The following is a 20,908-nucleotide window of genomic DNA, read 5'->3' on the forward strand; positions in this document are numbered from 1 at the left end:
GGGATAGGCTCCAGCATCCTCATGACCCTGAAAGGCATTAAGCGAGCTTGGAAAATGAGTGAATGAATAATTGAAGTTGGTAAACAAGAACTGTATGTTTATTGTACAAAAAAAATCTACAAATCAGGGATATTATACTGTTTCTTTTAGGTAGTTACATGCATCACATTTTTTATTTGGGATTTTACATCAATACACAAACGGTTGTGGCTAACTTCTGCAGCTCCTGAGGGAACTTCTGCAGATTTCATCCCATATAGATCACTTTCAGAACCTGTTACGTCCCTCCTTGGGGAGGAGGAAGAAATGTGTAGCATTAATTATGGAGTATTCCTGCTTTAGTTTTTGGTTTTCAGTCCAGATTTTGATTTAAACAGTTGCAGAAATGAAGTAGAAGAAAAGAATCCTTCATTCTATACCGAGGCAAAAAAAAAAAAAACTTACAAGAAGCATACAGTTCTAGAGCAAAAAGAAAAACTGGAAAGAAGAAAAAACAAACAGAAGTGAGAGTATTTACTTTAGTCCATTAGTGTCCACAGAAGGATCTGCTTTGTCACAGCTGCAGTGAGTGCACTAAAGGACCCATTTGTGAGCACTGAGAGAATGAGTTTGTCTTTTTCTTCCTCTTAAAGACACAGGAAATAATCATAGAAAATAAGGATTGACTTCAGCACTTTATTTGAGAATGCAGGCAGTTGTCAAAAGTGTACGCACAGTAACAAAAAGAAAGATAACAAATTAAAAAACTCAACGGCTGAGATGTTATTTTCTCCACCACTGTTGCAAATAGTATAAATTAACGATTTAAGGAAAAAACCTATTGCAGTTGAGATGTAAAAAAGGTGAAAACCAAAATAGTATTTACATTTTTTTTCTCTCTTGAGATTCTGCTCCGTTCATTGAACCACCTCTTTCCTCAAAGGGATTCTCACTCAGAAACTGGAAACCATAAACGTGCACTGCCCGAGAGGATCACTTCATGTTCTGTTCTTCTAAACGTTCACACACCCATCCAGAAAAAGGAGGAGGATATGTTTCCATCCTTCCCAATTTCAGTCAGAGATGGACAGGGAAATGGCTCCGGAGTCGCAGGAGCTCTTCATTCCCTCCTTCAGTGATGGCTTGCTATCTGAACTGGGAGATGTTTTTATCTGAGCCTCTGACACCTGGATGGACAACAATCATCAGAAACCCAAAGGAAGGAATTCACATTTAATGAGGGAAAAAAAAGATCACCTCTTCAAACTTCTTGGCTTTGTACTGCTTTGCTCCTTTCAGAAAGTTTAGTAAGATGATATCACAGATGACCGTTCCCTGTCGGCACAGACAAAGACAGTAAAGACAGAGACAAGAACATCCAACATCTGCTCGTTTCAGAAATGCATACCAGTCCGATAGACGTAAATGCAGCAACTAAGTTGATCAGTGTTGGGATTGTGCTGAACTTTCCAGCCTGGGAGACAAATAAACAAACATTTTTACAGAAAAGTTCTCTTCAAAAATATTCTATGGGAAGCTGCTTTGTTAAAAATTAACAAATAACCCATTTAACTCTACAGGAAGTAACTTTATGGGCTATATCTTATTGGAAAGCCACAGGAAATGAAGCTAGCTCCTCATTTAAGCATCGCTTATCTCAGCGGCCTGCAACCTTCAACACTTAAAGAGCCATTTGGGTCGATTTCTTACTGACCACAACCCAGTAGGACCCATGTCTTTAGAACGTCTAAAGAAAAATAAGACATCGATTTGTATTTATGCTATTGTTACTGTCACGATTAAAAAATAGATATGCATTTTTTCAAAATATTAAATAGATTTGACGGAGGTTCACATGACTTCCTTTCAAAATAAAGAACACCCTGCGTGACACAGGATCATCTCGATGCATTTATTTTAGAATTTGTGGTGCATCTCAGCCAAAAATATGAAAACGAACAAACCAAAATTAAATCAGAGCTAATTAAGTGACTGCTACTGTACTGTCTGAACCATACAATCCTTGAATTTGTAAAGAATAAACTAATAAATAGAACAGCTGCTTTGTAATCTGGTGCACCTTAATTCTGGCTTTAATTACTGGTTTTCTGTAATAAACAACACAATAATCTGTCAAAATGTTTTAGCTAAACTTGTGATTCATACTGTCCTTTAACTGTTTGTGAAAGAGATGAGTAAAGTGTGAGTTATTGTCCTTTTTTTACCTTCTACCTACATACTTTTTACTTTACAGTTACTTTTTATTAAAAAAAAAAAAAAAAAACTTTTATTTTTATTTTTATCTAACCAGAGCCTCAATGAAGGGGTAAAAGAACCACAAGCCTTCGGTTGCAGACTCCTGGTTAAGCCCACTATAAATAAAGGATCCTAATTAAAACATTTCCCTATTAATAAACATTTTAACAGCATTACAGGTCGTCTATAAAAAGGGAAGATTAGTCTTACCCTTTGAGTGTTTCTGTTTTTAAAACACGCTAATTATAATGATGCCAATTCACATTGACAATAAGGTTATTTATTACTTAATTCTGATGCAATAAGTGTCATTTATATAACATTTTAACACCCAACTGCATTCAAAACTATTAAATTAAGTTTGTTATCTAATGTTTTTCAGTCCTTCTCCTTACATATGGTTAAAAAAAACTTTAAATGTTAATAAAACAAACAAAAGTTCCACAACTCACATTGCCTGTAACCATGACATCAAAACGGATAGCAAAGGCTTTGTGAAGAGTCCTGAATTCTGTCCCGTTCTCTGTCTTATAATATTTGGCAAATCTGGATTTTAAAAGAAATGAGAGAATTAAAACATTCATAAAAATATTTTTCCCAGAGAAAAATTACATAAACAAGGAAACATCCCCCAGAATGCTACCTGAAGTTGTAACCCTTGGAGACTTTGTTCTTGATGAAAGGGGCATCCAGTCTTGTGAATGAATATTTGGGGACACACAGCTCAATATCTTTGTCAAAGTTACATTTCCATTCAATATTTATTCCTATTTCTCCACCCTGTGAAGAGAAAAATAAAAAATGAAAAGTTTTAGCAAATTAAAAAAAACTCCAATATTCAAAATAAGCATTCAAGTCATCTGTGTTGTTTAACATTTATGTTATTATTGTAAATGCTCAGTTAGATTGTGAGTTGCACCAAAATAACGTCAATTTTATTTGCTAAAGAGACAATTTAATGTTTTAGTAGTATAATGTTTGGTTCTCCACCATCCTGTACTGTTGTGAAGGAGAAAAACAGAGGCTTCCACATTTATAATTAAGTTTAAAAAGACAAAAATGCCTCACACAGTTCCATTTATTCAAAGTCTGATTAACTTCAAGAACCCCTTAAAGCAGGTTGAGATCAAACAGGTATTTGAAGCTAAATATGTGGTTTGGAACAGCTCATTTTTATTTTTTCTGCTAAAGTCTTCACTGAAAAGATGAGATACCATTAATGATGTGCAAAATCTTGAATGAGTTTGTGTCAATAAAGGTGGTTTGTATCAAAGGGATTCCAGTTAAACGCTTAAAAAAAACGAAAAAATCGATGCAGGACAATTATGGGGTGGAAAAATAGGGAAAATGAAAGGTATTATTTGGTCATTTAAACTGCTATGCTTAGCTAGACTGCCGATGTCCAGATCTTAGGACATTAATGCATCATGAAGTGTTGCTGCTGATTTAAACTGTTCTGCTCGAGAAGGCTTCTGCACAAAAACAAAAATCACTCCAGTGAGTACAACAGAAGCTTCAAGTCAGCAATATTTGAACTAGACAAGGCTTTCATCTACCAATTTCATCTGAAAAGCTGGAATCTCCTTTTATGGCTTTTTTGTCCATTTGTTTCTATTTTTGTTTCAATAAAGATTTATACAATGCACTTCCTGATTATTATTTGGGTAGACATTAACAGATTCAACTGTCTTCACATTGTATCCATTGTTGTGATTTCCAGAACTGATAATAAATCACCGTTTTAGACCAGAGAATTCAAGAAAAATGTAAAGACCGTTTTTGTCAGGGACGTTAGATCCTGCCCGGTGTAGTTCAGCACATCTCCCACACGAAAGATGGGGCAGAAGGGGTCACGCTCCGGATGGTAGACACAGTTCCTGATCATCTCAGATGTCATCGAAGAAGGGAAGTTTCCCCTGAAATAGAATGTGTTTAATGAGTGCACATCAAAGCTGCCCAGTCTTCCACTGTTTTCCAGCTATTGTTGGGGATCAAGTGTAATCTGAATCAATGGATTCAGATAATTCAAAGCAGGAAGGGCAGAAATGTTGAAAAACAAAGAGGGTGGGGGATCATGCTCGGTTTAAACGGCGTCAGTTAGACCTGAATGTGACCCACCTGGTGACATTAAACAGGGGGAAACGAATGCTGTTTTTGATGAGGATGGTGAAGTCTTTCACGTCTAGCGTCGTTGAGCTGTGGACAGTTTTGAAGAATGTTTAGGGTCCTAACTCAACACATTTTGATGTGGTTTGGCAACAAGGATGAGTTTGTTGAAAACCCTACTTAGTAACATGGTCATTTTCAGCTGGGCACCATCCTTCAATTTCACAGCGACCCCCAGACTCATTACGGCAAATACCTGTTATTACACCTGTAGGAAAAAAAAACACAAACAGTTACTTGTTTTTAAAAAGCTATTTTTATTCAAAGTATTGAAGTTTCGATCTATTCTCTCATTCCTTTGAATAACAGCTGAGTAACATTTTAGGACAAAGAACAGTTTCAATGCTGTGATTGCTGTGGATTAAAAGAGACCCACCGTTGGACAGCAGGGTGTTTTTGTGCACATGACAGTCTTCATTTGTGCTGCAGTTGAAGTTTGGTTGAGACTGAAACACACAAGCAAAATCCAGGCTTAAGGCTTTTCCTCTACTGGTTTTGGCATAATTAATTACTTTTGTGATTAATATAAAACATGATTTTTTTCAAACTGGTAAAGTTTAAAAGTTAAAAATCTCATGATTCCAAGAAACTTAGAAAATCCCTAAATGATCAAATTTATTGTAAAAGTAGCAGGTTGTCACCTCTGCACATCGACCTTGAAACTGGTCCTCAGTGACGATGATTCTGGTCATGATGCAGAAAATTCCTGAACCCTGAAACACAATAAAAGTGTTTCAGAAAAGTCTTCTGGTGATCTAAACATCCATCCAAATGCATATATTTATTTCTATTTTACGTTAGGATAGATTCAAGATGTGTGGTTTTGAATTGCACAACTAAACATAACAATTTTTAAAATGATTTGCGTTTTACAAAAAGTAAAACTACTGAGCCCCTAGAGGGACATTGAATTAAAAAAATTGAAGTAAAAAAAAAATTCTAAAAGAAAAAATATTTTTTCTGGTTACTACTTACTACTTTGTAACCAGCCATTTATTCAAATTCAATTTATTTTTACTTCAATGTACGTCTGGGGGCTTCACATAAAACAGCATAAAGCAGTGATAAAAAAATATTGTAAAGTGGAATTGCTTCAGTTTTACTGTACTGCCATGTTGGCTTTAAAACATATCAAATTTAGGAACAGAAAAAAAAATGTTTATTCAGGGGTTACTTATCATAATATCAAATCGAATCAACTTTATTAATAGAGGACTTTAACACAGTTAGACTGCTACAAAGCGCTGTACATTAGAACACAAAAATATAAGCATTAAACAGCTAAAGGCCAAGACAGTAAAAAAAAGATTTAAAACAGAGTAAAAACAAAATAAAAACAAAGTAAAAACAGAGTAAAAAAACAGAGCAGAGTCGTTAAATGTTAAAAGCTTGGCTGTAAAAATGGGTTTTAAGCTTAGTTTTAAAAATGGACAAAGACAACGCATCAGAGTGTTCCAGAGCTTTGGGGCACAAATAGAAAAGGCTCAATCTCCTCTACACTTCCTCTTAGACCTCGCTACACTCCCTACACTCTGTGTAGGGATAGAAAAGCTCTCCGAGACCATTCAAAGATTTAAATACAAATAAAAGAATCTTGAACTGAACCGTAAAACTAACAGGCAGCTAGTGGAGGGAAGCCAGGATTAGTATGATGTGTTCTCTCTTTTGTGATCCAACTAAAGAAATGATGTGATGGTCAAGAATAAAATCACTATCCAGAATAAAACCCACATTTTTGACAATGTGTTTAAAATGTGGAGCCAGGGGACCCAGTTCCAGAGTGGAGGGGTCACAGTGGTATATATATTCTCCCCACACCCCACAGACCATCATCAGGAAGGAGGAATACTCTAAAAGCAGGTGTCCTCTTGAAGAGTTGTTATTTGTATTTATTTTATTGTTCATGAAGAAAACTGACCTGAGGAGGGTAGACGTAGTCGGCCACATCCATAACATGATTGTCCAGACGACCAAAGCCTTTAACTTTGGTCATCACAGAGGACTCGATGCCAGTGTCAATCACCTGATAAGCCTTCTCGTGGAGGAAAACCCAACTGTAGAACAAAGGGAAAAAAAGTTAAGGTTAAGTTGATTTCTTCAATGTCACTCAGAAACAACAAAAACACTCACCCAACAAAATATGCGATGATGAGCAGTTGTACGATTCGGTTGATGATCCCCACAGACCAGCTCTTCACTACCACAGACTTAGTGGTCTCGTATGTGAAGAAGCCAGTGACAAAGCCCCATGCCATAGATGTCATGGCTCCCAGCGTGTGGCTACTTTCCTCGCTTCAACAGGTTCAATCTGGGATGGGAGATGTTTCTCCCTAAACTGACAGAGAAGATCCTTCCGCCTGTCTCTCTGTGGTGTGGCCGGTCTGTTTGCTCCTTTGCATATTTGATGACTGAAAGCTGTCTCTCTTCCCTCACTGTCTGTATCATTGGTTCATGAAGAATAAGTGGACCTCCTCCTCTTTACCCAGAGGGGCTGGAGCAACATGTCTCTCTTTTTCACCACAATTCCCCATCTCCCATGCCTTATTCTGCATCTCTGAAAACACTCTAAACGTGTAAACATTTAGGGAGATACCAATCTCAAAAATCATGTGCTATGAACACATTTTCTGACAGCCCCTCAGTGGATATTTTTCATTAGTTGGTTTAGTTTTAATATAAAAAAAATAATAATATATTTGAACTTAAAGATAACGAAAAACAGAGTTTATCTAGGCTTTTAAATGATTATTATCTGATTTAATTAAGATGAGATTTGAATGGAAAACATTCAGATAAATGTGGAATTTCTGATGCAACAAAAATCACACACTCTTTCACCAGGACATCAAACAGCAGACAAATACAATACACAACATTTTTCTAAATCATTTGTTGTAATTTTTTAAATAAATGCCAGATTTTTTCAAGAGTTGACAGTAAGGTTATTTATCGCTTAATTCTGAAACAATAAGTGAAGTGTCATTTGAATAACATTTTACACCCAACTGCATTCAAAACTATTAAATTAAGTTTTTTGTCTAATGCTTTCAGTCCGTCTTATTACATATGGTTAAAAACTGTAAATGTTAACAAAACGGACAAACAAAAGATTTTAAATGTGTGATTTATATTGTTTAATTTGTTAAATCTTTTTAAATCCAAGATGAAAAATAGTTCAAGAATTGACGAGTGGACACTTAGAATTATAAACATGTAAAACATATTTATATTATTTATTAGAATAATGAATTAAATGAAAACTGGTGATTAGGAGTGTGAAAAATACATGATAATGTAGATAAAATAAAACACAAACAAAATATATATATATCTACTATAACACTTTATTTCTTCTGGAAAATATGGTTTCTTGGAAATGCCATTAAGGAGTCTAGAAAATGTCCCCTTTTCAAATGCAGGCACTCCAGAGCATTATCATCACATCTCTGTACATTAGCACCATAGAAACAATTCTAATTCCTGGAGATGCCTCTGAGGGAGCCGCATCCAAATGCACTCCTGTAAAAAATGATACACGGTGGCAACATGGACAGCGGTAATTGCGACATTTGATCCGAGCATTTCTCTGGACTAGCAGCATTACGGCCTCTCACGCTGAGAGATAATGCAATATGTAACAGTGCACACAAACATGCACAGATGTACTTAGACGGTATGTCATTTCTTAAGTGGGTCCATTATGTTTGTGGGCAGTTAATGGTAACATGACCAAAATCCCATGTGTTCTGAACGTATGCACTGAGGCATGACCCCTAAAAGGTTAGTGCAACTGTAATATTCATGCACCATTTGGATTCTGAATACACTCCTGTGAAAAATACAACGCGGTTGGTGAGGCTCTTAGTGAAAAGAGAGAATTAAGAATACCTGCAGACTGACAATTCCAAAAATGACAACAAAAATCATAAAAAATCTAGCTATAATGGAGGTATTTTATGGCAAATTGACCAGACTAGACTGACCAAAGAGTTACAAATTGAGATTTGAGTGAAATAAATTAAAAAACTAGAATAGCTTCATCCTCTCAGAAGCCTCAGAACGCCATGATGGCGACTAAAATCAGGGTCAAACTCAGGACTTCTTGTCAATGGTGCAGCAGGAGGTGCAGGAAGAGCACTTTATCATCCAAAGTGAACCTCACATCCGTATGGGTTTGTCTCCTCAATGCAACACTACAAACCGCACACTACTTTGGAAACCACCGTCTCCTTTATGTTTCTGTCAGCCGGACTAAGAGGATCATCTGAGACAAAACTCTCTTCATATCTTAAAAAAAAAAAAAAAAAAAAAAAACCTCCTCCGCATTTTTAGCTGCAGGTCAGCAAAATGTAATGATAAAATGACCATAAATTATAGTTTCTTACCTACGGATATCTAGCAAGAGCTGCAACATCTGTTTAAAAAAAAAAAAAATAATTAATTTACATTTTTGTGGCTATTTAAATATGCACCACAACTGAATTAACATAATTTTCGTGACAAATGAAAAAAAAAAGGATCCTCCTGCTGCAGCAGAATCACTTGATTAAAAATGTAAAAAGGTCAAATTAAAATTTTAATTTTTCATCATTTTGAATTTGGTGTGCCATCCTCCTCCATCCTCCTATCTAAAATAAACTTGAAAACATTTTAATTTAAAAAAAAATAAATCTACATGTAATTTAAGCTTATTCTAAAAATAAACCACTCTTACCACTATTCTTGTCACTTATCTGAAATATTAAATTTATAAATATGAATCACAAGTGTTTTCCTGGGAGAAGATCTCCTTCATGTGAATTGTCTCTGTACATGAAATGTGCTATACAAATAAAAATAAATTAAATAAACTTAAAAATGTGGGCATCCTTAAGGTTTTTATTTTTTTATTTTTCCTGAATCAGTTTTTTTAGGAGTTCTTCCTTAATGAGTAGTTGGGTCTAAGGGCAGACATAACCAATTGTATTTGCTTAATTTATTTTAGCAATTAGCTATTGTGTATATTTATGACTTACTTTCTGCTTCTGTACAAATACCAGAATGAAGCCCAATGAGGCTATTTTTTGAGATGTTGGGCTAGATAAATCAAATTGCATTGAATCAAATTAACAAAACTTATTTTACAAATAAATAAATACTCCAAACCCATTTGAAAGTGGTAGCCTTTTTTTCATACCCAAGAGCCACAATGGAGGGATGAAGGTTGCTGACCTCTGTACAAGAGGTTTAGAGATTTTTCATTGGATTTGCATTAAACCTTCAATAGGCAGAACCAGAGATAAGAGAGTGCTAATTTATTACAACTTTTTTTGTTCATTTCATTTGTCCGATTGGTTTGAGTTTTTAATGCACCCTATTCAATTAGCTTAAAACTCACATTTCCTGTAAAAACTGAAGCAACAAGGACGAGCCTCCCTCCACCTCCTCCCAGATCAGGGTGGACGACTTTCCCACTTAATAGTGAAGCACTTTGGTAAAAATCAAAGGAGGGCAGTGATTTCTAAAACTAGGAAAACAGAACCAGAAAACATGTACCAAAGGAGAAAGAGTTGAGGTTTATTGAAAATTATTTATGTCAACCTGAAAACACAGCGTAGCAAAACACACAAAATGTTGTTTCTTAAAAGCACTATACAGAAGGAAGGAGGAAAAAGAAACTACTCTGCATTATTCACATGACATAATCGGTGGCTTACAGTCCTCCGTGCTGCTTCAGTGAGAGCAGTTCCCATGGGCTCAATGAAAAAAAAAAAAAGTCTTAATAATTCAAGTGAAGAAAAGACCCCCGCGTTTCACTGAGCTGGGAGTGCTCATATCAATCAGGAGATGTCTTTTCTTATTCAGACACACAACTTAGAGTGATTTCTTCAATCTAAACAAAAGAAAAAATATATATAACTCAACTTTGCTGACTAGTCTGAAATCAAAAGTAGAAACTGTTGGTCCTTGTTGGTTTGGGTCTTTGATGTGTTTAATCAGAATCTTCCTCTGAGTTTGCAGGTGTTGACTCGGCCTCTTCTTCCTCTTCATCCGACTCCTGTTCAAAACACAAAGTTAACATTTTTAACTTGATCTGATGATTTATCTGGATGGAAGAACAGGAGATGACTCAAGAATCGAATGTTTGCACTGAAGTTTATCATTTTCCTAACAGGAGGTTTAATAATCTGAACGCGATTTGTGTCCAAAAATGTGTTCATCAGATTCATCGACATGCCGTGGGCCAAAGCGGAGTTCCGAATTGGTCGACACAACTGGAACTGTTTTCCAAAGTTCAGACATTTGAACTGCAACGCCCAAAACGCACTGCTGCCAGACCGCCAATGATCAGATGGCGCCACAGGACCTCTCATCGCATCCATACATTCAGAAAAGTAGCACATTACATCTTGATTATTAACAGTATGTTTTTCTCTCCTACAATTAGAAAAAAAGTGGTTGTTTTATTTTGGAAACTAGTCAACTTCCTTAGTGCCAGTATTGCTAAAACAAATACTGCATTTCATTTTTATCTTCTTCTACAACACATGCCATTTACAACATGTTTATTCTTTTTATTTTTACTCTCCCAGTACAGTGAGGTTCACCACCTGCTGTAGGAACTGAAAGACGGCTGCTCTCAGCGGTACTTCCATCTCTGTGGCCCATTTTGACAAATTTCTGACACGCTTTCATCTGAAGAAGCTTAAGATAAAAAGGGCCTTTTTTAAGATATTCCTTCAATTTAAAGATGAAAAATATAAAGTTTGGGAGGAGCAACTTCTCCTTGATGGTTTAAGACTCGAGCTGCTGTTTGCGTCACCAACACATCACTACCAAAGCTAAGCTCCTCATTGGTTGATGACACAAATCTCCAAATTGAAATATTTGAACTCTGGAAACAACGTTCCAGAGATTCCAAGAAATTCCAACACGTCTGATTCTTTTGAAGCTCTACGCACACGTGGAAAGTGACTATCAAACAAAAAAAACATTCAAGTAAAATGATAGCTTTCATTCTGTTTTTGACGGTCTAAATAAATAAAGTGTTGATTAGATACTGTCTTTATTGAGTTTACAAACAAAAATATCTCAGTTTATTCATATGAAAGACAAATGGTTGTTTTTATCTGGAATCAAAATCTCATTGTGACAGAAAAGCTGACTTGGATGAAACTTTCATAAATACGTTTGCAGAAAACAATAATTATCCTGAAGGTAATTTAATAATCCAGCCATTACTCAGTCTGCCTGTAAAAACTGTAATGCACACACATAAATATATAATAAAGAAAGCAGCTAATGTAAGAAAATAACTAATTCCCTTTGGGGAAACGTTCATGTTTCATATTAATGACATGAGAGTCGGTGGCGTCAACTCTTCTCAGAGCATTAGATCGATTATCAATTTAGACTCTGATGGCTGATGTGTGCGTGTAAATGATGCTTTACTCGTTACTTATGGGTGTTGATTTTATTAAATTAAAAAGTTAACCTTTGCACCAGCAACCGTCACCGTACCTTCTTCCTCTTGGACTTGCTCTTGTGGTCGGAGTCTGAAGAACTCTCGCTGGTCTCAATGAACTCTTTGCTCTTGAAGCTGTCGTTGCCTCCTCGCTCCTTGTCCTTGTCTCCTCCAGCAGACTTCCTCTTCTTCTCCTCCTTTTTGCTTGTAGATTTTTTACTCTCTCTGGCGAGAGAAGGAGGAAGCAAAGAATCGTAATGAGCTAAACAGTTTATGAGGAAGAAAAAAAAAAATCAAAGATGGTTGAGCTTTACTTTTTGGTACTTGTAGTTGATCCTCCACCACTCTCTTTGTACTCCTTCTTTGCTTTGTCATACAGTCGTTTCGCCTCCCCTGCCTTCGTTTCCCACTCCTAAGACAGATTTCACAGCTCAGTCAAACATCACTCTCCCCCACCAACAGTGTTGAAACTGTTTTAGACTGAAGATGTTCCCTCGTCTCACCTCCTTCTCATCCTTGCCCAGCTGCCTCCACATTTCTCCTGCCTTCTTAGAGATTTCGGTGATGGAGATCCCGGGGTTCTCCGACTTGATTCTTTCTCGGCTGGAGTTCAGCCACAGCATGTAGGCGCTCATGGGCCTCTTAGGGCCGCCAGCATCCTTCTGCTTCTTCTGTTCACATCCATCAAAATAAGATGTTTAGTAAGCAGAGAAGTAAAAAATTCTTTACAAGTTGCACTTCTGTGAGCTTTCCTCTTACCTCTTTGCGTGGCTTCCTTTCTTTCCTTTCTTTTTTCTCCTTGACCACTTTCTTGGGCTTCTTCTTCTTTGAGCTTTCATCTTCACTGTCATCCCCTTCGTCGCTGCTGTCGCTTGCACTGGCATTGCTGTCGTACCTGTCAGAAAGCATCAGTTAAAACGGAACAATTAAAAAAAATTATGTACAGACCCTTTCCAAAAAAAATAGAATATCACGGAAATGTGTATTATTTTCTATAATTCCAATCATTTTAATTTTAATCAAATTATAATGATGTGGAGAAACCACATTTTATTTCACAGTTTTTGCAAAAAGAAAAAGACAGTTACATTTTTTGGAGTGGAAGTTTGTAAATGAATACATTCTTTCATGATAAAGTAGTCCCTCTCTATATCGAGAATCACCTTATGCGATCTCCCTGTTTTGCAAATTTTTGTGATTGCAACCTCGTGCTCTCTTTTGGGGTCCAGATGACCCCACCCATACATTGACATGTGATCCCTCCCATGACAGACTTGGACAAAGGTGGACGGGATTGTCTGCCACGGACACCAGTGAAGATAAAAAATCCTTGACAGAAAAAAAAAAAAAGTTTTTTTCGCGCTGTCTTGTGGGGTCTAGATGGCCCAAATTTTAATGTAAACATGCCTAGGATAGCACAAGGGTTACCAGTGCTCCGTGTTCTGCATCCAGATCTTTCTTCGTGCAGCGTCTATATGAAACTTGACCATAATAATAGTTCCATAATCTAAGATCAGATCTTTGTTTTCAATCTATAGTACTAGACTGAATTTTCTTTGATCGTTTTTACAAAAGAAAAAATTGCGAACATTTTAATGTATGTATATAAAAGTCCATGAAGTGAGTAATGATGAGTTTTACAATGTTAGAACATCAGTAATTCTACTTTAGAGGTTTCATTTATGAAGGTGATTTATGGAATTTATTCCCAAGGATAAACGAAGAAACACTATTTTTTTTGGAAAGGGTCTGCATATATATTAAAAAAAACAAAAAAACTACAGGCACTTACTCTTCTGCTATGTCATCATCTTCCTCTCCTGGGTTGAAAGACTCATCTACAGAGTAGACGAGAAGGTTAAACCAGATCAGAAGCTGCTGCTGTTCTCCTGGTTCTGAGTCTAACTCACCACTTTCAGCGTCTGACTCGTCACTGTCGTTGCCCTCCTCCCTGATCTTGCCTTCAGCCTTCATTCTCTCCAGGTAGGCATCATGTTGGTCTTCGTCCGAGTCACTGTACTCGTCATTCTTACCCTTCATGCCCTGAAAATAAACTGCACCGTTAACAAAACCCCCCACCACAACTGAGTATTTTTGCTTCGATCTCTCCTCCAAACACAACATTACCCCAAACACCCACTGTTAGAACACATTTACTAAGTTATTTTCCATAATTTATTAAAAACAAAAAAATGTTAGCCAATTAAAGGACAACACGAGAAACAAAATAGATTAATGGGGGAAGTGTTTGAATAAGTGATGGCTTTCATGTGTTAACGGGAAATCCTGTTTACGGCATTGCAGCTTTCTCTTCTAAAGTCAGCCTTTAGACTCCACTAAAAGACTGTGGCTTAAGCCAAACAGTCAAATCACGTTTACCACAGCAAAGCTACTGTCATCTGCTGCCACCTTACTTACTCACTCCCCGCCAGTGGATAGAAACGGCGAAGGGAAGCAGCCATGAAACACCAACAGGAAATGGAGAGCAAAACCATTCAATCTGTTTGACCTTTTCTGCTGACCCCATCACCATAGAAACCAATGGCTTTGCTGCATTGTCTGGATGTAAAGAGAGTGATCGGACTTGATGGTGTTGGCTGAATGCTGCGTCAGAATGACGACCGTGTGTGGCGTCGCAGAAACCCGAAAGCCCCGAAGAAGCAAATCAGTCAGCAAGATGCAAACGAACACACAATTATCGTAGACCCAACGTCTCCCCATGATTAGTCCAGAAGTCACTCAAATGTTTCACCATTTCAACCCCAAAACAAAAACTAAAAGAACATTTAAATTTAAATCAAGATTACTGACGACAATCCCTGAAACACGTCAGCAGCACGCCATGCAATCAGACATGATTCCACACAGAAAAACCAGGAGCTTCTAGTCTACATTTGACGCCCGTGACCATACCCACCTTCTTCTACAGGGGTACAAGAGCAGACAAAGAGGGGGAATAAGAATCTACATCTGACAGGAACGTCTATGAAAACCTGCTTCATGAAGTGGGAGTGACGCGTTACCTCTTTGAACCCTCTGTTCTTGATGTTAAGTTTCTTGGCGTTGACAAAGTCAAATAGTTTGCCATACTCCTCTCTGAAAAGCAAAGAAACATGAAGGTAACCCCATGGAGACAGATCCACCACTAGAACACTACAAATCTACTAAAAGACGACTAAAATGATGCTGCAAATTCCTATAATTGTTGTTTAAAAAGCAGCTAAACACATTTAAAAAATACTTTTTTGATGCCTCACCTCTCAATGCTGCTGAAAGTGTACTGGTTCCCTTGTTTGGTCTCAATCTCAAAGTCAAAGGAACGTGTGGTGGTGGTCCCTCTGGCAAAATTCACGCAGGAGATCTCTTCAAAACGGAGGTGGACAGGAGGTTTGTGGACGTAAATGAAGCCTCTCTCCAGGGGATAGAGGAGGCCAGAAGAAGCCTTGTATGAACAGGTGATGCACTGAGCCCCAGAGTGGCTGGAGAAGATAGAACATGGAGTTTTATGACATGATCTTAGATGGCAACGTTTTCTGGGTATGACATGTTTACCCCTGGAAGTTCCCTGGAACAGTAATCTTGCGGTTGACCAGAGCCTTCATCACCCGGCTGACCACCTCATAGAGAGACCCCGACATGTTCTTGTTGAGTTTTCCCTCAAAACGACGTTCTACGTCGTCCCTGAAACGTCAAAAACACAACTTCTCAGGGTTTGGGAATCAGCAATGAATCTCAAAAATATTCTACCAGACCTTTGTCTCCCCCTAGTGGACACCTTTACTCCCCACAATTGTTTTCCACACTAAAAGCTGAAGCAGACCCCCCATTTTTTTTTTTTTTTTGATGATCAATGAAGTGCACTCACTCGTTCATATTAAGGGTGAGATTTATGTCCTCTTCTTTGGAGAAGAGCAGAATGAGGAAGTGATAGCGAGTCTGACCCTGCTTGATGGGAGGATCGAGGCTAATCTGTGAGAGGAAAAAAAAATTAGAAGGAAGCAAAAAGATTTAAATACAAACAAAAAATGTGGTTAATTTAAACTCAACATTGTAAGAAAAAAAGTAACTCACCACAAAGAACATCTGCCTCTGATCCTTGTGTGGCAGCAGGAAGAGACGGAGGACAGTGGTGTAGGGAATCTTGTAGTCGAAAGTCTTACCATGCAGGTGAAGGAACGTCGGATAGATACGGATGTCATATCTGGAACAAAGATTAAAAAAAGAATGAGAGGAGGCATGCTCATCTTCTAAGAATAGTAGATTACATTCTTAACCTGAAGATAAAATTTAAGAAAATACTCTAAAACTAAAGTTGTTGAACTTTTATAATTAAGAGGAAACGAGTTATAAGAAGAAACTTTCACAAAGTTCGTGTTTAGACCCATAATTTCTGCTTGGAAATGTGTTCTGAATTAAACAGAATAAAATGTTTTATACCCAGAGCAGATTTAAACAACTAAACTAATAAATTAAATGGGGAACGAGTGAAAATAATATAAATAAGAGTTGAATGTGATCTTCTACCTTCCTCTGGGAGTCAGACACTGCAACTCCTTGAAGATGCAAACAGCATCTCCTGTGGCTTGGATCACATCGGCCTTAGACAGAACATTCTGAGCAAATGCCTACAGGAAGACAAAACTCTGCAAATGACAACACAGAAACTTCATTTACTTTATAGATGTTTGGAAGCTGATTCCTAACCTCCACAGACTCTTGTCGCTCATCGGCCTGGCTGGGGGGGACGTAGAATCGGACTTCCATCAGGGAGACCTCTGTGTCGTCGTTCTGGTGAAACTCCAGAGTGACTTCATTTTTTCCCGTTGCACACTGGGAAACGTTGGAGAGCGGGATTTCGAACGCTGTGTTGTCATTAACGTCGAATGACAGCAGCGGACCTGAGATGACAGAGAAAAAGTTACCTCAACAATATAGGACAGACCATTTCAGATAAGTCAGATTGGATATTTGGAATTGATGAAACTGGGCGCCTTGTACCAGTATCTGAGGGGTTTGTTTCTTAAAATGTTGCATTGATCTTAGAGGCCAAAAGTCACCTGAGAACTTTGCTGTCCCCCAGTTCCAGCCCTTCACACACATGTCTTTCTCTGTCAGCTCCATCTTGTAGTTGGCCTTAAAAAACTCGGAGATCTTCTCGAAATCCTGGTAGGAGGTTTACAGGAGAGGCCACATGAGTCGAGGCAAGTAAAGAGAAAATGTTAAAAAGTGGGGAGAAAGGTAAGATAGTAAAAGCACCAGCTCTACATGGGCCACAGCTTATGAAAACAACATTTAGTAGGAAGAAGGATGTGGTTTATTAATCACACAAAGGAGCAAAAGATGTTAATGTAATCCACCCGCCTTCTCTGTGCACCCCCAACTCCAAACAAGCACTGACAATCAGTCTGTTTATTTATCCTTCAGGCCCGCTTACAACTGCAAAGGACTCGCACACAGCGACAAAGCCCGTCAGTGACACACACACACACACACACCCAGTAGTACAAACACATGTGGACGTAATTGCAAGAGCAGGGAAGAACGAGACTCAGTGGGAAAGCAAATTTACGCACCTGGATATCTGCTTGTCCATAAGGTTATTATAGCCAATTAGAAGCAACATGACTGTATTTGTGTGTGTGTGAGAGAGAGTGCTGAAGTTCATCAGCATGTTTGTTGACCTGGATTAAGGAGCTGTTTAGATACAGAGTATGTGGGAGCGGATGCGTAGTTGCATAAAAATCAGCGCTTGTTCACTGTTGTTGCATAGCTCAGCTGATACAAATAAACACTGAGCCCACCTTCATCACACACTGAAACATACACACTCATCCAGCGTGACCACCAACGTCTGTGTCTTTACGACACGTTTACACATAGAAAAATACAGTCATTTCACTAGGTGGGCGAAATTCACTTGAGTCAACAGGACAAATTTCCTTACAAAATGAATAATTAAATAGCAGAAATTTGCTTCTTGAAAAGTGAAAATTTTCAGAAAATTATCTGCTGTCCACTTCCTAACACTGTTAAGGAATCTATAAACAAACTCTAAAGTTTGTTTGTGACAAATATTAGTTTATCAAATTACAAGTGTGAGGGTCTGCAATCATTTACATTTTTTGGATCTACATTTACCAAAGATTTGCTCTCTAAGGTGGCACACAACACCACCTGTCAGTGGGTTTTATCCTAAAACTGAATTCTTGAAGCGATCAGAAAACACGGGATGACACTTGGAGGTCAACTGCCCGTCTGGAAAAGATCGACTGGACTTTTCAAAGGGACAAATGATTCAAAGTGTCTGCTTTAGCACGCCAGCAGCCTCAACTTCCAGCCAATTCTCGATTACTGACACTAAGAGAGGGATAATAAACAATGACATCAGGATCTGTGCTCTGAGAGAAGAGGATCCATCTCCCCTGAAAAATATGCTGATTAACTCCAAGAGACTGTCACACAGTCCAGGTTATACCCTCTTCTTCATCCCAGTCTTGTTGACGTTCTCCATAAAATTAGAGCAGCAGGAAAAAGCACAGAAAAAAAATCTGTGACAGAAAACAAACACGACCACAATTTTTTTTCTTGCTCGTTTTCTGGGCCAAATTGTTTTGGTGGATTGATATAAACACTGACTCACAAGAGCCGATGATTGCACTGTTTATGGAACGCATATGCTAGCACTGGTTTCCCTCATTAATCCCATTAGGAGCTACGAGGAAAAAAGCAGACTTATTCACAAAGTTCTGACAGAACACATGCGCACAAACGCCCAACAAACTCCAGTGGCGGCATTTTCGCAAGATGGTTGTGTTTTTCTGGGGAAAAGTCGAGCGGAGAATGCTCATCAGAGGCCCCACTGCTTGTGTTATGCTCTTTGTCATAAACACAAGGTTGACCATAGCAGGGGAATGTGTCAGCCTGAAATGTTCCACTATTCTACGTGGAGAAAGCTGACAACTACTTTGCAGAAAGAGAAAGAACAGGTTAAGAGACTGGAAAAAGAAAATTACCCCAATACCACACTCTCACACAAAACTAACAACTTTTGGGTGGGTATGCGGGTAACTTACTGTGTCCCTGAAGCCGTCATACTTGTACACATGTCCTGTACTGGTGCCAAGTTTGATGCCGTGACCTAAACACACTCGCCTCCACTGAGCCAGGTTCAGCTCACCAGCCGGGATGCTGTCCACCTTCCCTGTCTTGTTGCTCTTATAAACCACATTTTGCTTGCTAAACCGCAGTCGCCCATCATTCTGAAAAACCAATAAAAGAAAAAAAAAATTCTGTTAAAATGCAGATATGATTTTAAAGTGTCTTGGTCTTTTCTTAAAGAAAAAAAAAAGTTGAGCTGATTAGGAATTTAGGAATTTCATTACGTTTGTTTTGTTTTACCCGAGAGTCTATCTATCTATACATACATACATGTGGCAAGACAGTGTGCTACAATATTCTAATAATGTTCCTTTTGTATTATTTTGATGTGGAAAAACAACAGTGGGCTGAACTTTATAAAAACTAAAATGTGAATGATTCGACATTCATTCTTGTTTGTTTGCACACACATTTGGCTTACACTTGATTATCTTGCAGAAACAGAAGGACTCTAAAAAACTCCCCCTGCACTGTTCAGTACCAGGTATTTATCTCTGAGTCGGACTGGTTGAATGTTTGGCTAAGGATGTCCTGAATCATTTTTAGATCAATGAATCACATCAAATCGAATCCATCAAAATGAACAAATATTGACTATGAATTGTATCAGTAACTATAAATTATTATATGAATCAAATTGTGTTTAAAATTAATTGTTACACCCCTAATTATTGTGCATATCTACTGGTGATTATTACAGTTTTGAAACAGTTTTGTTTATTGTTTTCTGGTATAAAATAATTAAAAGTTCTTCAAAAACAATATATAACCCAATTCAGACTGCATTGCCAATTAGTTGGGAACACAACAACCAAACAAGTACAAAATATGAAGGTTAAAAGAAAGAATGTTTGAACGAACTGGAGCCCTTTAAAAGTCAGGTTTCACAAGCTGGTACACAATAAAGAAAATTTACATTTTCATAGGTTGGACAGGACAAACTGGCTACTTTATCTGCAGCACAGATTTTGGTTTAATTTAGATTAACATTTCATGGTAAAACGTGTAAAGATTTATAAGCTTAGTAATGAGAAAATACAAAAATAAAAAAAAGTAAGAAGATACAAACCCAAGAGCCTTTCACTTCCTGATAGATCTCGTTGAACTCCAGCGTATCACCCATGATGCCTGGAGGCAGAAAAATTAAAGCGCCCAAAATAAAACAAAATCACTAGTATTTAAATGCTGCGTTCATGGACACAATTTAATCCGTTCATCTGAAATCTATTTTAAGAAGATGCAAAATCTTAAACTGGCTTTAACTTAAGCATTGCAGTGTTGCTCTTTGAGACATTTAAATGTTGCCAATACAGAATATGTGGGTCTTAACAAAAGCAAAATACATTCGAAATTAACAGTTTTAGAGGGATAAATAGTAAGAAAAAATATTTCTAAATGAAAGGAAATCATTTTCGGAGAGTATCGTATCATTTCAGCTAAGCTAGCATTCATTATGCAAAGTGCGCTAATTTTATACTACACCACCCAGCCAAAGCTAAAATGTTACCATGTGTACAATCACGCACCCCAAAGCCGCCCGATAGGGACAAAGCGGGCATTAAATCAAACGTATCTGAAGAGACAGGCCGATTTTTTTGAACAGCAAATAACGTTGGCGGTACTTTAGCGATTTGGTAATACTTTTTCAAACACGAAACACCCACTAACAACAGCAAATGCGTACAAACCAAGCCATACTTTCACACTGAAACACAATTTAATGGCTTAAAGTCTTACTATCTCTTTTTCTTGCTGCTTCGCCTGTTTCCCGCGTGTAGCATCAGATGCTAGCGTTACGTCACCGGAAGCGCTCAGTTTTTATTGTACTTCCGGTTTAACGTTTTATTTTACATTATATTTTATTTATATTGTTATTTTTTTCTGAAGGCATGATAAGGTTTTGAA

At 37.7% G+C, this 20,908-nt stretch overlaps 2 protein-coding genes across 4 annotated transcripts; both read right to left on the reverse strand.

Moving 5' to 3' along the window:
• Nucleotides 1-219: 219 nt before the first annotated feature.
• Nucleotides 220-7,071, reverse strand: p2rx3a (purinergic receptor P2X, ligand-gated ion channel, 3a). Its single transcript, XM_024283665.2, has 12 exons — nt 6,532-7,071; nt 6,320-6,455; nt 5,043-5,114; nt 4,778-4,847; nt 4,522-4,609; nt 4,354-4,431; nt 4,010-4,151; nt 2,879-3,015; nt 2,688-2,781; nt 1,388-1,453; nt 1,237-1,314; nt 220-1,166 (listed from the first exon to the last, which is right to left on the reverse strand). The coding sequence occupies exons 1-12, from the start codon at nt 6,663-6,665 to the stop codon at nt 1,053-1,055; spliced, it is 1,209 nt and encodes a 402-aa protein (XP_024139433.1). The 5' UTR covers nt 6,666-7,071; the 3' UTR covers nt 220-1,052.
• Nucleotides 7,072-9,933: 2,862 nt separating this feature from the next.
• Nucleotides 9,934-20,846, reverse strand: ssrp1a (structure specific recognition protein 1a). 3 transcript variants are annotated; one of them, XM_024283769.2, is made up of 19 exons: nt 20,741-20,846; nt 20,073-20,131; nt 18,919-19,104; nt 16,903-17,008; nt 16,550-16,743; nt 16,370-16,470; nt 15,917-16,046; nt 15,711-15,814; nt 15,398-15,526; nt 15,103-15,324; nt 14,869-14,941; nt 14,763-14,768; nt 13,756-13,888; nt 13,638-13,683; nt 12,605-12,740; nt 12,349-12,516; nt 12,160-12,257; nt 11,902-12,070; nt 9,934-10,438 (listed from the first exon to the last, which is right to left on the reverse strand). In XM_024283769.2, exons 2-19 carry the CDS (start codon nt 20,124-20,126, stop codon nt 10,373-10,375), a joined length of 2,121 nt encoding a protein of 706 aa, XP_024139537.1. In that variant the 5' UTR covers nt 20,127-20,131; nt 20,741-20,846; the 3' UTR covers nt 9,934-10,372. The 3 variants fall into 3 exon arrangements, with proteins under 3 accessions (XP_024139537.1, XP_024139538.1, XP_024139539.1); XM_024283770.2 differs by lacking the exon at nt 20,741-20,846 and adding an exon at nt 20,530-20,697; XM_024283771.2 differs by lacking the exon at nt 14,763-14,768.
• Between the last annotated feature and the right edge of the window lie 62 nt (nt 20,847-20,908).

Source organism: Oryzias melastigma, linkage group LG10 (assembly GCF_002922805.2).
Source record: "Oryzias melastigma strain HK-1 linkage group LG10, ASM292280v2, whole genome shotgun sequence".
Classification (NCBI taxonomy): domain Eukaryota; kingdom Metazoa; phylum Chordata; class Actinopteri; order Beloniformes; family Adrianichthyidae; genus Oryzias; species Oryzias melastigma.

Bases quoted from the DNA above. Each gene is read 5' to 3' on its own strand.
- p2rx3a (XM_024283665.2), bottom strand. From the start codon at position 6,665: ATGACATCTATGGCATGGGGCTTTGTCACTGGCTTCTTCACATACGAG. The intron at 6,456-6,531 runs GTGAGTGTTTTT...TTTGTTCTACAG, and splicing joins ATCATCGCATATTTTGTTGG to TTGGGTTTTCCTCCACGAGA. The intron at 4,432-4,521 runs GTAGGGTTTTCA...AACTGTCCACAG, and splicing joins GAAAATGACCATGTTACTAA to CTCAACGACGCTAGACGTGA.
- ssrp1a (XM_024283769.2), bottom strand. From the start codon at position 20,126: ATGGGTGATACGCTGGAGTTCAACGAGATCTATCAGGAAGTGAAAGGC. The intron at 15,527-15,710 runs GTGAGTGCACTT...TTGACGTTTCAG, and splicing joins CTCACCCTTAATATGAACGA to GGACGACGTAGAACGTCGTT. The intron at 14,942-15,102 runs GTGAGGCATCAA...TTTGCTTTTCAG, and splicing joins ACTTTCAGCAGCATTGAGAG to AGAGGAGTATGGCAAACTAT.